We start from the raw sequence: 17,907 nt of genomic DNA, 5'->3' as shown, positions 1-17,907 counted from the left end.
ATTCACACTTTTTATTATTCAGCTTACTGTGGAGACACATGCTGGAACTTTTTTTTATTTTTATGTTTTGTAGTTTATGAGTTATTCAACTTAAACGCCCAATGCATTCTCTATGGCAATAGCACAAACTTTGGCATGCTACTAGTCCTACATACTTACACCTAGCAACCCCATTCTAGCCTACTTAGGTTCATCTTACGGTGGACATGTTTGCCTGAAAAGGAAACTTTGAAATGTTTCATAGTTTTAGAAATATAGTGCTTTCAAATTTGAGACATTTAACATGGGGCTCAATGGCAGCTCTATAGGCACGTCAAAAGTCACATTCACCTAGAAACTCCATTCACACTTTTTATTATTCAGCTTACTGTGGAGACACATGCTGGAACTTTTTTTTATTTTTATGTTTTGTAGTTTATGAGTTATTCAACTTAAACGCCCAATGCATTCTCTATGGCAATAGCACAAACTTTGGCATGCTACTAGTCCTACATACTTACACCTAGCAACCCCATTCTAGCCTACTTAGGTTCATCTTACGGTGGACATGTTTGCCTGAAAAGGAAACTTTGAAATGTTTCATAGTTTTAGAAATATAGTGCTTTCAAATTTGAGACATTTAACATGGGGCTCAATGGCAGCTCTATAGGCACATCAAAAGTCACATTCACCTAGAAACTCCATTCACACTTTTTATTATTCAGCTTACTGTGGAGACACATGCTGGAACTTTTTTTTATTTTTATGTTTTGTAGTTTATGAGTTATTCAACTTAAACGCCCAATGCATTCTCTATGGCAATAGCACAAACTTTGGCATGCTACTAGTCCTACATACTTACACCTAGCAACCCCATTCTAGCCTACTTAGGTTCATCTTACGGTGGACATGTTTGCCTGAAAAGGAAACTTTGAAATGTTTCATAGTTTTAGAAATATAGTGCTTTCAAATTTGAGACATTTAACATGGGGCTCAATGGCAGCTCTATAGGCACGTCAAAAGTCACATTCACCTAGAAACTCCATTCACACTTTTTATTATTCAGCTTACTGTGGAGACACATGCTGGAACTTTTTTTTATTTTTATGTTTTGTAGTTTATGAGTTATTCAACTTAAACGCCCAATGCATTCTCTATGGCAATAGCACAAACTTTGGCATGCTACTAGTCCTACATACTTACACCTAGCAACCCCATTCTAGCCTACTTAGGTTCATCTTACGGTGGACATGTTTGCCTGAAAAGGAAACTTTGAAATGTTTCATAGTTTTAGAAATATAGTGCTTTCAAATTTGAGACATTTAACATGGGGCTCAATGGCAGGTCTATAGGCACGTCAAAAGTCACATTCACCTAGAAACTCCATTCACACTTTTTATTATTCAGCTTACTGTGGAGACACATGCTGGAACTTTTTTTTATTTTTATGTTTTGTAGTTTATGAGTTATTCAACTTAAACGCCCAATGCATTCTCTATGGCAATAGCACAAACTTTGGCATGCTACTAGTCCTATACATACTTACACCTAGCAACCCCATTCTAGCCTACTTAGGTTCATCTTACGGTGGACATGTTTGCCTGAAAAGGAAACTTTGAAATGTTTCATAGTTTTAGAAATATAGTGCTTTCAAATTTGAGACATTTAACATGGGGCTCAATGGCAGCTCTATAGGCACGTCAAAAGTCACATTCACCTAGAAACTCCATTCACACTTTTTATTATTCAGCTTACTGTGGAGACACATGCTGGAACTTTTTTTTATTTTTATGTTTTGTAGTTTATGAGTTATTCAACTTAAACGCCCAATGCATTCTCTATGGCAATAGCACAAACTTTGGCATGCTACTAGTCCTACATACTTACACCTAGCAACCCCATTCTAGCCTACTTAGGTTCATCTTACGGTGGACATGTTTGCCTGAAAAGGAAACTTTGAAATGTTTCATAGTTTTAGAAATATAGTGCTTTCAAATTTGAGACATTTAACATGGGGCTCAATGGCAGCTCTATAGGCACGTCAAAAGTCACATTCACCTAGAAACTCCATTCACACTTTTTATTATTCAGCTTACTGTGGAGACACATGCTGGAACTTTTTTTTATTTTTATGTTTTGTAGTTTATGAGTTATTCAACTTAAACGCCCAATGCATTCTCTATGGCAATAGCACAAACTTTGGCATGCTACTAGTCCTACATACTTACACCTAGCAACCCCATTCTAGCCTACTTAGGTTCATCTTACGGTGGACATGTTTGCCTGAAAAGGAAACTTTGAAATGTTTCATAGTTTTAGAAATATAGTGCTTTCAAATTTGAGACATTTAACATGGGGCTCAATGGCAGCTCTATAGGCACGTCAAAAGTCACATTCACCTAGAAACTCCATTCACACTTTTTATTATTCAGCTTACTGTGGAGACACATGCTGGAACTTTTTTTTATTTTTATGTTTTGTAGTTTATGAGTTATTCAACTTAAACGCCCAATGCATTCTCTATGGCAATAGCACAAACTTTGGCATGCTACTAGTCCTACATACTTACACCTAGCAACCCCATTCTAGCCTACTTAGGTTCATCTTACGGTGGACATGTTTGCCTGAAAAGGAAACTTTGAAATGTTTCATAGTTTTAGAAATATAGTGCTTTCAAATTTGAGACATTTAACATGGGGCTCAATGGCAGCTCTATAGGCACGTCAAAAGTCACATTCACCTAGAAACTCCATTCACACTTTTTATTATTCAGCTTACTGTGGAGACACATGCTGGAACTTTTTTTTATTTTTATGTTTTGTAGTTTATGAGTTATTCAACTTAAACGCCCAATGCATTCTCTATGGCAATAGCACAAACTTTGGCATGCTACTAGTCCTACATACTTACACCTAGCAACCCCATTCTAGCCTACTTAGGTTCATCTTACGGTGGACATGTTTGCCTGAAAAGGAATCTTTGAAATGTTTCATAGTTTTAGAAATATAGTGCTTTCAAATTTGAGACATTTAACATGGGGCTCAATGGCAGCTCTATAGGCACGTCAAAAGTCACTTTCACCTAGAAACTCCATTCACACTTTTTATTATTCAGCTTACTGTGGAGACACATGCTGGAACTTTTTTTTATTTTTATGTTTTGTAGTTTATGAGTTATTCAACTTAAACGCCCAATGCATTCTCTATGGCAATAGCACAAACTTTGGCATGCTACTAGTCCTACATACTTACACCTAGCAACCCCATTCTAGCCTACTTAGGTTCATCTTACGGTGGACATGTTTGCCTGAAAAGGAAACTTTGAAATGTTTCATAGTTTTAGAAATATAGTGCTTTCAAATTTGAGACATTTAACATGGGGCTCAATGGCAGCTCTATAGGCACGTCAAAAGTCACATTCACCTAGAAACTCCATTCACACTTTTTATTATTCAGCTTACTGTGGAGACACATGCTGGAACTTTTTTTTATTTTTATGTTTTGTAGTTTATGAGTTATTCAACTTAAACGCCCAATGCATTCTCTATGGCAATAGCACAAACTTTGGCATGCTACTAGTCCTACATACTTACACCTAGCAACCCCATTCTAGCCTACTTAGGTTCATCTTACGGTGGACATGTTTGCCTGAAAAGGAAACTTTGAAATGTTTCATAGTTTTAGAAATATAGTGCTTTCAAATTTGAGACATTTAACATGGGGCTCAATGGCAGCTCTATAGGCACGTCAAAAGTCACATTCACCTAGAAACTCCATTCACACTTTTTATTATTCAGCTTACTGTGGAGACACATGCTGGAACTTTTTTTTATTTTTATGTTTTGTAGTTTATGAGTTATTCAACTTAAACGCCCAATGCATTCTCTATGGCAATAGCACAAACTTTGGCATGCTACTAGTCCTACATACTTACACCTAGCAACCCCATTCTAGCCGACTTAGGTTCATCTTACGGTGGACATGTTTGCCTGAAAAGGAAACTTTGAAATGTTTCATAGTTTTAGAAATATAGTGCTTTCAAATTTGAGACATTTAACATGGGGCTCAATGGCAGCTCTATAGGCACGTCAAAAGTCACATTCACCTAGAAACTCCATTCACACTTTTTATTATTCAGCTTACTGTGGAGACACATGCTGGAACTTTTTTTTATTTTTATGTTTTGTAGTTTATGAGTTATTCAACTTAAACGCCCAATGCATTCTCTATGGCAATAGCACAAACTTTGGCATGCTACTAGTCCTACATACTTACACCTAGCAACCCCATTCTAGCCTACTTAGGTTCATCTTACGGTGGACATGTTTGCCTGAAAAGGAAACTTTGAAATGTTTCATAGTTTTAGAAATATAGTGCTTTCAAATTTGAGACATTTAACATGGGGCTCAATGGCAGCTCTATAGGCACGTCAAAAGTCACATTCACCTAGAAACTCCATTCACACTTTTTATTATTCAGCTTACTGTGGAGACACATGCTGGAACTTTTTTTTATTTTTATGTTTTGTAGTTTATGAGTTATTCAACTTAAACGCCCAATGCATTCTCTATGGCAATAGCACAAACTTTGGCATGCTACTAGTCCTACATACTTACACCTAGCAACCCCATTCTAGCCTACTTAGGTTCATCTTACGGTGGACATGTTTGCCTGAAAAGGAAACTTTGAAATGTTTCATAGTTTTAGAAATATAGTGCTTTCAAATTTGAGACATTTAACATGGGGCTCAATGGCAGCTCTATAGGCACGTCAAAAGTCACATTCACCTAGAAACTCCATTCACACTTTTTATTATTCAGCTTACTGTGGAGACACATGCTGGAACTTTTTTTTATTTTTATGTTTTGTAGTTTATGAGTTATTCAACTTAAACGCCCAATGCATTCTCTATGGCAATAGCACAAACTTTGGCATGCTACTAGTCCTACATACTTACACCTAGCAACCCCATTCTAGCCTACTTAGGTTCATCTTACGGTGGACATGTTTGCCTGAAAAGGAATCTTTGAAATGTTTCATAGTTTTAGAAATATAGTGCTTTCAAATTTGAGACATTTAACATGGGGCTCAATGGCAGCTCTATAGGCACGTCAAAAGTCACATTCACCTAGAAACTCCATTCACACTTTTTATTATTCAGCTTACTGTGGAGACACATGCTGGAACTTTTTTTTATTTTTATGTTTTGTAGTTTATGAGTTATTCAACTTAAACGCCCAATGCATTCTCTATGGCAATAGCACACACTTTGGCATGCTACTAGTCCTACATACTTACACCTAGCAACCCCATTCTAGCCTACTTAGGTTCATCTTACGGTGGACATGTTTGCCTGAAAAGGAAACTTTGAAATGTTTCATAGTTTTAGAAATATAGTGCTTTCAAATTTGAGACATTTAACATGGGGCTCAATGGCAGCTCTATAGGCACGTCAAAAGTCACATTCACCTAGAAACTCCATTCACACTTTTTATTATTCAGCTTACTGTGGAGACACATGCTGGAACTTTTTATATTTTTATGTTTTGAAGTTTATGAGTTATTCAACTTAAACGCCCAATGCATTCTCTATGGCAATAGCACAAATTTTGGCATGCTACTAGTCCTACATACTTACACCTAGCAACCCCATTCTAGCCGACTTAGGTTCATCTTACGGTGGACATGTTTGCCTGAAAAGGAAACTTTGAAATGTTTCATAGTTTTAGAAATATAGTGCTTTCAAATTTGAGACATTTAACATGGGGCTCAATGGCAGCTCTATAGGCACGTCAAAAGTCACATTCACCTAGAAACTCCATTCACACTTTTTATTATTCAGCTTACTGTGGAGACACATGCTGGAACTTTTTTTTATTTTTATGTTTTGTAGTTTATGAGTTATTCAACTTAAACGCCCAATGCATTCTCTATGGCAATAGCACAAACTTTGGCATGCTACTAGTCCTACATACTTACACCTAGCAACCCCATTCTAGCCTACTTAGGTTCATCTTACGGTGGACATGTTTGCCTGAAAAGGAAACTTTGAAATGTTTCATAGTTTTAGAAATATAGTGCTTTCAAATTTGAGACATTTAACATGGGGCTCAATGGCAGCTCTATAGGCACGTCAAAAGTCACATTCACCTAGAAACTCCATTCACACTTTTTATTATTCAGCTTACTGTGGAGACACATGCTGGAACTTTTTTTTATTTTTATGTTTTGTAGTTTATGAGTTATTCAACTTAAACGCCCAATGCATTCTCTATGGCAATAGCACAAACTTTGGCATGCTACTAGTCCTACATACTTACACCTAGCAACCCCATTCTAGCCTACTTAGGTTCATCTTACGGTGGACATGTTTGCCTGAAAAGGAAACTTTGAAATGTTTCATAGTTTTAGAAATATAGTGCTTTCAAATTTGAGACATTTAACATGGGGCTCAATGGCAGCTCTATAGGCACGTCAAAAGTCACATTCACCTAGAAACTCCATTCACACTTTTATTATTCAGCTTACTGTGGAGACACATGCTGGAACTTTTTTTTATTTTTATCTTTTGTAGTTTATGAGTTATTCAACTTAAACGCCCAATGCATTCTCTATGGCAATAGCACAAACTTTGGCATGCTACTAGTCCTACATACTTACACCTAGCAACCCCATTCTAGCCTACTTAGGTTCATCTTACGGTGGACATGTTTGCCTGAAAAGGAAACTTTGAAATGTTTCATAGTTTTAGAAATATAGTGCTTTCAAATTTGAGACATTTAACATGGGGCTCAATGGCAGCTCTATAGGCACGTCAAAAGTCACATTCACCTAGAAACTCCATTCACACTTTTTATTATTCAGCTTACTGTGGAGACACATGCTGGAACTTTTTTTTATTTTTATGTTTTGTAGTTTATGAGTTATTCAACTTAAACGCCCAATGCATTCTCTATGGCAATAGCACAAACTTTGGCATGCTACTAGTCCTACATACTTACACCTAGCAACCCCATTCTAGCCGACTTAGGTTCATCTTACGGTGGACATGTTTGCCTGAAAAGGAAACTTTGAAATGTTTCATAGTTTTAGAAATATAGTGCTTTCAAATTTGAGACATTTAACATGGGGCTCAATGGCAGCTCTATAGGCACGTCAAAAGTCACATTCACCTAGAAACTCCATTCACACTTTTTATTATTCAGCTTACTGTGGAGACACATGCTGGAACTTTTTTTTATTTTTACGTTTTGTAGTTTATGAGTTATTGTGGGCTCGCCTCAGCGAGCACACTATTGTTGTGGGCTCGCCTCAGCGAGCACACTATTGTTACCCTTGGATTTCAAACTTCGGTTTCCTACTAGTTCCACATACTTTATGCTAGAAATGTAGTTCAAACTTCAAACTGTTCAGCTCTTTGCAGTTATTATTGCTTCAATTAGAATTTTTACAAAGTTTTATACTTTTTATACTTTTATACTTTTTAACTTTTTTAACTTCCTCCCATAGACAATGTATGTATTTATCTCTAAATCAACCTCACTTTTGCAGCCTCATTACTCTGGCATACTTTGTCGTAGAAACGTGATTTAAACTTTAGAAAGCTCACACGACTCTGGACTTTTTCGTGGTTCAAACCGTATTCGAATACGTTAAACGTTTTTTCCGAAATCGCAGTTCAATCGCAGGCCGTTTCGCCTAATTAGTGCCAACTTAGAGTGCGGGGCTTCTTTGATTAGAGTGTGGGAACAGAAAAACTTTCCTTGAAATTTTACCAAACAAATTGTCGTCCCGGCCAAAATATTCATTTTACACGCATGTTCTTTGGTCATTTTGTAGCCACACATGTCCTCTTTCACACAATGTGACCACCAAAGCACAGAGACATACAGAATGTGAACTACGGCCTTTTAAGTGACACAAATACAGTCAAGCTGCTCATTGACCTCCATTGTATAATTCTTACGAGGAAATTATCGCGATGACAATTCTTAACTCGCTCTTATAACCACATTTTCGATCGTACCAACACCACAATCGCTCATGGTGTACCTCAATATCTCAGGCCACTCACAGTGAAAAAAATATTTGCATTCGACTTTTACTTTTTGCGATAGAGCAATTTGTTCGGGCATAGTTTCCCCCCATTCAGGACCATTGTAAAATAGCAGACCTTCAAGTTCATAGCGCGCCACTCCCAGTCATAGTGCTGGCAGTCTTTTACACTTCCACAGCTGAGACATATAAGGGCTTAATTACAGGGCTGAAATTAAAGTTACAAGATCTCAATGAGTTGCTCTGCAATACCTTGTGGGCTTGTAGGTCTGCTATTTGTGCAATTGGATGGCCTTTACACAGCTCTCGCAAGAGCACGCACGCACGCACGCACACACACACCCTGTCTTCCTATTGGCTGGCCTTTACACAGCTCTCGCAAGCGCACGCACGCACGCACACACGCACACACGTTTATAAAAAAAATACTTTCATAAAAATAAAAAAATAAAGATTTAAAAAAAGATTTAAAAAAAATTAAAAAAAATTAAAAAAATTAAAAAAATGGAAGGAATTGAAAACAATGAAAAAAATAAATTGAAAAAAAGATTAAAAAAATTAAAAAAAATTGAAAAACTTTTAAAAATTAAAAACTTTAACTTTTAAAACTTTTTTAAAAAGAAAAAACTTTCAATAAAGAACTTAATATTATTATTTTTTAATTATTTAATTATTATTTAAAGAAAAATCTTAGACCATTATCAATAATCATTGTGTTTATGCTTTTAAAGATAGGCCTATATGCTATTTGAACCTTCTTTTTACATGTAAAAGTATGCTATTTCTGTTAAGCTCATGAATGCTTTTATATGTATACTCCATTGGATTTACTCTTTTTATTTCGTTTTATTTTTTACCTTTTCTTAATTCATCAAGAATACATTGTAAAGCATTATTCATACATTACAAATCATTAGTAGACAGTAATACTTTACTTACTTTATTCTGCCACTTTTTGGGCATCGTACTACTTCCACATACTTTATTACGCTTTATGCAGTTATTTATGCTTATTCTTTTTACCAATTTTTATACATTCTTTTTTAAACTTTTCCTTCAGCTTTAATACATTTTCTACTGTACATTATATACATTGCGTCTTTTGGCGAGCCCACGCAGTTTCTGCAGGGAACTGCTTTCTAGTTTAACTTAAACGCCCAATGCATTCTCTATGGCAATAGCACAAACTTTGGCATGCTACTAGTCCTACATACTTACACGTAGCAACCCCATTCTAGCCTACTTAGGTTCATCTTACGGTGGACATGTTTGCCTGAAAAGGAATCTTTGAAATGTTTCATAGTTTTAGAAATATAGTGCTTTCAAATTTACAATGGGGCTCAATGGCAAAAATGATGAAAAACGGCGTGCTATAGTATGCCGTACGATATGGTCCAAAATGATGAAAAACAAGGATTTTTTTTTCTTCAAAAATGGGTTATAAAGATGGGCTATAGCCCATCGTTTTTTAATTTTTTTTTCAAATCCTCAAAAATGATGAAAAACGGCGTACTATAGTACGGTAGGGGCTATAGCCCATGTTCAAAAATGATGAAAAACGAGGTTAAAAAAAATAATCAAATTCAAAAAACGATGGGCTATAACCCATGTTTTTTTAATTATTTTTAAATCCTCAAAAATGATGAAAAACGGCGTGCTATAGTATGCCGTACGGTAGGGGCTATAGCCCATGTTCAAAAATGTTGAAAAACAAGGTTAAAAAAAAAAAGAAATCAAAAAACGATAGGCTATAACCCATGTTTTTGTTTTTTCTTTTCATTTTTTCAAATCCTCAAAAATGATGAAAAATGGCGTGCTATAGTATGGCGTACGGTATGGGCTTTAGCCCATGGTCAAAAATGATGAAAAACGAGGTAAAAAAAAAAAATCAAAATTCAAAAAACGATGGGCTATACCCATGTTTTTTTATTTTTTTCAAATCCTCAAAAATGATGAAAAACGGCGTGCTATAGTATGCCGTACGGTAGGGGCTATAGCCCATGTTCAAAAATGTTGAAAAACAAGGTTAAAAAAAAAAATCTTTTGTTTTGTTTTCATTTTTTTCAAATCCTCAAAAATGATGAAAAATGGCGTGCTATAGTATGGCGTACGGTATGGGCTTTAGCCCATGGTCAAAAATGATGAAAAACGAGGATAAAAAAAAAATCAAAATTAAAAAAACTATGGGCTATACCCATGTTTTTTTATTTTATTTTTTATTTTTTTCAAATCCTCAAAAATGATGAAAAACGGCGTGCTATAGTATGCCGTACGGTAGGGGCTATAGCCCATGTTCAAAAATGATGAAAAACGAGGTTAAACAAAAATGTCAAAAATTAAAAAAAACGATGGGCTATAACCCTTTTTTTTTTTTTTTTTTTTTTTTTTTTTTAATCCTCAAAAATGATGAAAAACGGCGTGCTATAGTATGCCGTACGGTAGGGGCTATAGCCCATGGTCCAAAATGATGACGTTCTCTCTACCGCAACATACTTAAAAGTATAGCAGTATAAATGACCTTCTTAACCGTCTTCCTGCCATTGCCGAAGCCCTTCGGCAATTGAAGCATTAATTTGATATTAACGCTTGCTGCCATTGCCGAAGCCCTTCGGCAATTGCACTTTTATAGTGCATATGATTGATCAAGCCATAATGCTACTCACGTTAGCCGGTTAGCTAGCAGTGTTGTTAGCACTGCACTGGATCGTTCATATTAATTCACCGTCACCATAAGAATCCATTCTATCCGTTTCTTTCAATCGCCTGTATCTCCTATTCCTTGTCCCAGATGGCATTTTTGGTCAAAACAGCGTTTCTTTGACGGCACGAGCCGACGTTGTGGATGGCTAAAATGTACCGGCATTGATTCGATCATGTAAACAAAGGTTGTCTTGGCAACGTAAAGCTGGCAGGGATAAGCTCACTTCCGGTTGAGGCAAAATTTGGCTTTTCAAAATAAGAGCTCAAATTAAAAAAATGCTGGCATGAATTAGGTCCTAATTTCTCAATAAATGGCAGCAGTAAAAGGGTTAAGACTAGTAAATGACCGTAAAGGACCTTGACAAGTATAAATGACCTTGACCAGTATAAATGACCTTCACCAGTATAAATAACCTTGACCAGTATAAATGACCTTGACCAGTATGCGGTCTGTGAGATTTTCACCTTTTTTCAAATCCTCCGAAATCGTGAAAAACGACATACTAGTATTCCCTCCAACACCATGGACTATAGCCTTTCGCTTTTCCTTGATTTTCACCTTTTTTTCGAATCCTCCAAAATCGTAAAAAACGACATACTATGCCCTCCGACAGCTTGGACTATAGCCTCTCGCTTTTCTGCGATTTTCACCTTTTTTTCAATCGGAAAAAACGATAATTTATAAGAAGAAAAACTAAACAAATAGTGTTGTCTCCTGCCTTTATTTTCTTCTTTCTAATGATTTGATCGCCCCAAAATATTGTGTTCATTGTCATGATTTGTCACGATCAGAGTTGGCTTTGTCGCGGCGTAACCGTCTTTAAATAAATACTTTAAGAAATGCCTATGAGGAAAATGAACGGCGATTTATTTTCCGGGTCTCTCGAGGGGGCGGGACTGCGACGCTCTATAGCCTTTTGCTTTTCCTTGATTTTCACCTTTTTTCAAATCCTCAACAATGATGAAGAATCGCGCACTATAGCACGCCGCTCAATGACCTCTGAGACCATGGACCAATGAACCATGTAAATACAACACATTGAGCAGGGCACTGCAGGGAGTTGAACCCCGTTCCAGTAAACCAGAAGTACGACACCAGTGCCTTAGTTTTTGTGTTGTCATTTACAGGTCCTTTCGTTGAAATGTCAATTTTCAAATCCTCAAAAATGATGAAAAATGGCGTGCTATAGTATGGCGTACGGTATGGGCTTTAGCCCATGGTCAAAAATGATGAAAAACGAGGTTAAACAAAAATGTCAAAAATTAAAAAAAACGATGGGCTATAACCCATGTTTTTTTTTTTTTTTTTTTTTTTTAATCCTCAAAAATGATGAAAAACGGCGTGCTATAGTATGCCGTACGGTAGGGGCTATAGCCCATGGTCCAAAATGATGACGTTCTCTCTACCGCAACATACTTAAAAGTATAGCAGTATAAATGACCTTCTTAAGACTAGTAAATGACCGTAAAGGACCTTGACAAGTATAAATGACCTTGACCAGTATAAATAACCTTGACCAGTATAAATGACCTTGACCAGTATGCGGTCTGTGAGATTTTCACCTTTTTTCAAATCCTCCGAAATCGTGAAAAACGACATACTATAGTATTCCCTCCAACACCATGGACTATAGCCTTTCGCTTTTCCTTGATTTTCACCTTTTTTTTGAATCCTCCAAAATCGTAAAAAACGACATACTATGCCCTCCGACAGCTTGGACTATAGCCTCTCGCTTTTCTGCGATTTTCACCTTTTTTTCAATCGGAAAAAACGATAATTTATAAGAAGAAAAACTAAACAAATAGTGTTGTCTCCTGCCTTTATTTTCTTCTTTCTAATGATTTGATCGCCCCAAAATATTGTGTTCATTGTCATGATTTGTCACGATCAGAGTTGGCTTTGTCGCGGCGTAACCGTCTTTAAATAAATACTTTAAGAAATGCCTATGAGGAAAATGAACGGCGATTTATTTTCCGGGTCTCTCGAGGGGGCGGGACTGCGACGCTCTATAGCCTTTTGCTTTTCCTTGATTTTCACCTTTTTTCAAATCCTCAACAATGATGAAGAATCGCGCACTATAGCACGCCGCTCAATGACCTCTGAGACCATGGACCAATGAACCATGTAAATACAACACATTGAGCAGGGCACTGCAGGGAGTTGAACCCTGTTCCAGTAAACCAGAAGTACGACACCAGTGCCTTAGTTTTTGTGTTGTCATTTACAGGTCCTTTCGTTGAAATGTAAATATTTCAACAGTAAAGTAATATATAAAGAAGAGAAACACAAAAGCACAAAAGTAACATTTTCGAATTACCGGTATTTGCTTTGATTTTTTAAACTTTTTCTTGCCGACCTCCCACATTTCATTCGATGATTAACAAAAAACAGTGTTGAATCTGTAAGGATCCATTTGGTTACACGTGCGTGTGTGTGTGTGTGTGTGTGTGTGTGTGTGTGTGTGTGTGTGTGTGTGTGTGCACGCTTCGATCTTCATCAGAGTCATGACTGACTCTGATGAAGACCACAAGGTCGAAACGTTAATCGCTTTGTATACTCAGCACCTAAATAAAAGGCTCTAGACTAAATGTCCGTGCTGCTCCAGTCTCTTCTCCTTGTGTATATATATCTGTTGCAATGATCATACGGTCGTGGACGTCGTGCATTGACAGCTTTTTTACAGTCTATGATTGAGAGCTTGTATAGATAGCATAATGGTCCCCCCTTTTCCCCTCACTGTATAAGTATCTTTTCCCTTTTTCCTCTTCTGTTCATTAACTATATAGAAGTGTCTAATTGTATGTCTCTAAATGTTTTGATGAATTGAACAATGTGGACCCTGTTGTAAACAAGTGTAATGCTTAATTGGGTCGTCCACTCACAGTTAACAGTCTCTGTATTGAGTTTGTGCTTGAAATGTAGGCTACTGTAATTCTACAAACGGTTAATAAATATTTCAATCAATCAATCAAAACCATAGACTGTAGGTCAAACCAGTATCTCGGTCGGATATGACATTACAGCAAAGGTTAGCCCCAGTCTCTGATTGTGTGTGTGTGTGTGTGTGTGTGTGTGTCTCTGTCTCTCTCTCTCAGTTTTGGAACCGACAAAGACAGGCAGAAGTTATGGGTGTCAAAGATGAGGAGAGCGAACTGGGAGCCTACAAGCTATGTCCGTCTTTGCAGTGAGCATTTCGAGGATGATCAGTTCTTCACAGACAGTAATGTACAATCTCCCTGAATTGATGAATGGTAAAACACCATTAGGTCCAGTACCACTACCATCTGACATTGAGGAGGGTGTCTGTGGCTCAGACACCCTATTCCCTATTCAACTGTGTTAAGAATAATGCAATTGTTAAATATTGATCTGGCCAGTAATGTGGTAAAGTCAAGTGATGTTTCAGATGCTATTTTCTTGATAATAACAGCATGTGGTTTGGATCATATTACCGCAGAGCATTAATGTATAGGCTGTTTTAAGATGGTTATTGAGGACATGTTCACAGCATGGCAAATAACATGACATTATATAATGCCAAAATATATAACATCATTGTTGGATGTAGAGAGTACAGGAATTCATTTCCCACATTTCATCATGCTTTAAGTAGCATGTGACAATTGTGACATGTCAAACTAGGGTGTTTTCATGATTCTGAATCCAGTCCAAGCATTAGTTTTGCACGAAAAACACTCCTTGGCCTAAATTCGGCCATAGCCACAATGTGCTGACCTCATCACATTTGTGATGACGGCTATGGCCATTTTTAGGCCAAGGAGTGTTTTTCGTGCAAAACAAATGCTTGGAATGGATTAAGAATCATGAAAACCCCTGCTGCTTAAAGCATGATTAAGTTTTGTCATATATTGGTTGTCTATGGTGTGGTATAGCAAAAATGTCCATAACTTATTTTCGCAATGTTTCTGGCAGAGCTGGCCTCTCATTCTGTGGACCTTAATGACCAAGTGAATAGAGAAAACACAAATAAAAAGTACGGCATGACATCACAGGTTAATCCTTAACTGTTGAGGTTTTGGGCCTGTGGCTCCCCGGCTATTAAACACCTGAACACATCCGATCGCTGTCTTCTGGTCTGTGGAATGTAAAATAAGAGTACTGTTAAAGTGCACTGTTGCTGCACTTTACGCTATACGTTTATGTTCCAGGAAGAAAGAAAAAGATACACACCCTTAACAAGTCTATTTAAATCAATACTACCAACACCATATATGGTGAGGGTAGGTAAATTAAATCACATGATATGCACCTACTCTTTTGGTCGTGTTTTCTATTTAGCCAGAGGAAGCTGAAGGCTGATGCTGTACCTACCATTTTCCAGTTTCCGGCACATTTGACAAAGGAGAAGGCGATCAGGCCCACACGGACCCGGTTGTGGAGGTAAGTGACATTCCGTCTGCCAGTGCACCTCTGTGCTTCGATAGTGAAGCTGTTATCGACAAAGACAATGGATATAGTGGTATTATACAGTCTGTTGATCATAACAATGCCGTTGTGATGCAACACACCAAGAGTGAGACCATGGATGTTGACTGTGTGTATCATGAGGACATTAGTATGATTGACGACGATCCTTTTGTTGAAGAGTGTAGAGCCAATCCAAAAACAATTGCGTGTGATCATGGGTATTTCAAGGATAGTTCAGAGTTACCACCACCACCCATCCCTGTGGTTCCTGAACATCGCTACATTATTGCTGAGTCTCCTAGAAAACTGAAACGTAATAATGCTAAATTACAGGTTAAGCTTGGTATAGTTCGGCAAAAGCTTAGGTTGAGGAATCAGCAGACAAGGAGATTGAAATCAAAAGTAAATTAATTGAAATCAATTACAAAGATTCTTCAGCAAAAATTGATGAGCTCAAGTGAATGTGCAGCTCTGCTGGATTCTGTTAGTGATGTTCCTAAACTTATTATAAATAGATTGCAACAGAAGAAGAAGTCAGCTTATTGTGAGGAACTCAAACAGTTTGCGACTACATTGCACTTTTACTCTGCAAGGGCATATGATTATGTTAGAAAGGAGTTCCTAAAAGCTTTGCCACACCCTCAAACAATTCGTGATTGGTACAGCAGTGTTGAGGCAGATCCAGGATTTACCCAGGCATCCTTCACAGCTCTGAAAAGTCATGTAGCTAAGAAAAGGGAAGAGGGGAAGGACACCATCTGCTCACTGATGCTTGATGAAATGTACATTCACAAGCAAATTGAGTTTGGTGGAGATGAAATTCATGGCTATGTTGACCTTGGTACCGGTGAAATGGAAAACACAGTATAGCCACGCAAGCACTGGTTCTCATGGTTGTATCAGTCAACGATTCATGGAAAATCCCCATTGCATACTTCCTCATTAGCAGCTTGACTGGAGCAGACAGGGCCAACATTGTCCGTGAGAGCCTAATTCGCCTTCACAAAATTGGTGTCCAGGTTGTGTCACTGACATGTGATGGACCATCTTGCAACTTTTCTATGCTCCAACATCTTGGTGCCAAAATTAACATCGCAAACATGACACATTTTGATTTACCTGATGAAGGAGCTCTCCAACATGTAGATGAAGGTCCCCCTGCTTCCCCCAAAAAGGTACACGTGCTGTTGGATCCATGTCACATGTTAAAATTACTGCGGAATGCATTTTCTACAGCTGAAGTGATGCAAACCGAAGATGGGCAGGGGATCAAATGGGAGTACATTAAGCAATTAAACACACTTCAAGAAAATGAAGGTCTGCGGCTTGGAAACAATCTGAAAATGCAACACATTGAGTGGCGACAACAAAAGATGAAGGTCAACCTTGCAGCCCAGGTGTTCAGCGACAGTGTTGCAAATGCTCTAGAGTACTGTGACAAAAGCCTGAAAAGAAAGTTTATAAGTTTATAAAAACCATCGATGCCGCTTTTGATGTCCTTAATAGCCGTAATCCATTGGGTAAAGGATCTAAGGCACCTATCAAGCCAACAACAGTTGTTCGTGATATTCCACTGTTACTTTCTTAGCTTACGCATGTTTTATGATAAATGCTTTTGTGATGTATTCCCATGCTTTTGTTCTTGATTATTGTAAATCACTCTGGATTAAGAGCGTCTGCTAAATGCCTAAATTGTAAATTGTAAATTGTGCCAGGGCTATTCTACAGAAAGCATGTCTCCGTGGGCTCAAGATCAAAGACAAAAAGAACAACTGGGTCTACATGCATGCCACTCAGAAAAAGACTCCCATTTTGGGCTTCATTGCATGTGGTCAAAGTGTGCTCAACATTTATTAAGACCTTGTGGTGAAACCAAGTGCACCATGCAGATACCTTCTGACATACAAGTTGAGCCAGGATCATCTGGAGTTGTTCTTCTCTGCGGTCAGAGCACGTGGGGGGTTTAACAACAACCCCAATGCCAGACAGTTCCGTGCGGCCTACAAACAACTCCTTGTAAGCACCAGGTGAAGACGGGCACAGGCAACTGTCTTCTTCTTGACAACAGACATCCTGATTGCCCGTGACGACCCAGACATCCTGGATTCAACACCAGCAAATGTCAACATTTCACGCCGGATGGATGTGGAGCCTGTGGAAATGGTTTTACCTGAAGATGATGACATTCCTGACCTCCCCGATGTGGACAGCCTCTCAGAATTCAAGGAAGAAGCCATCAAGTACATTGCAGGCTTCATCTCAAAAAAGCTCAAGGAGAAGCTCACCTGTATGGCTTGTACATAGGCACTGACACAGGATTTTAAACCCACAGAAGATTATTTTGTGAAATTAAAGAGCAGAGGTGGCCTACAGAATCCATCAGATGGCATTCTTGCAGTTAGCCGGACCACCGAGCTTCTGTTTCAAGCAAATTGGATGAATGGGGAGTCAATGGAGGGTATTGCAACTCTAGATTCATCCCATTATATTAAGCTATATCAACTCCCGTGGGGACGATTTGTATACAAATAGCAGATCTACAAGCTCACATGTCCACACACACACACACACACACACACACACACACACACACACAGTAAAGTAACCAAAAATAGCCTCTGAGAAGTGTATTTTCAATATATTGAAAATCTGAAATACTCCAGTAAAAGCTTCATATCACATAACACAAAACAATGCAGACTGAAATAAACATTGATTTTACAATATAAAGTGGGGGTCTCAGAG

At 37.8% G+C, this 17,907-nt stretch overlaps 1 protein-coding gene across 1 annotated transcript in view; it reads left to right on the top strand.

The window, feature by feature from the left end:
• The window catches only part of LOC310863991 (uncharacterized protein), a gene marked incomplete at its 3' end in the record, with an annotated part of 82,844 nt that extends 65,378 nt beyond the window's left edge, over positions 1–17,466 (top strand). The window contains exon 12 of the mRNA XM_083772524.1: positions 17,231–17,466. Within this exon, the coding sequence (XP_083628650.1) occupies positions 17,231–17,466 (236 nt within the window). The remainder of the gene's footprint in view (positions 1–17,230) is intronic.
• Positions 17,467–17,907: the final 441 nt, after the last annotated feature.

This window comes from Protomyctophum parallelum (genome assembly GCF_964188405.1).
Source record: "Protomyctophum parallelum genome assembly, chromosome: 9".
NCBI classification, from domain to species: domain Eukaryota; kingdom Metazoa; phylum Chordata; class Actinopteri; order Myctophiformes; family Myctophidae; genus Protomyctophum; species Protomyctophum parallelum.
Note: the sequence above shows the minus strand (reverse complement) of the source record. Positions and strands in the feature narration are given on the sequence as shown.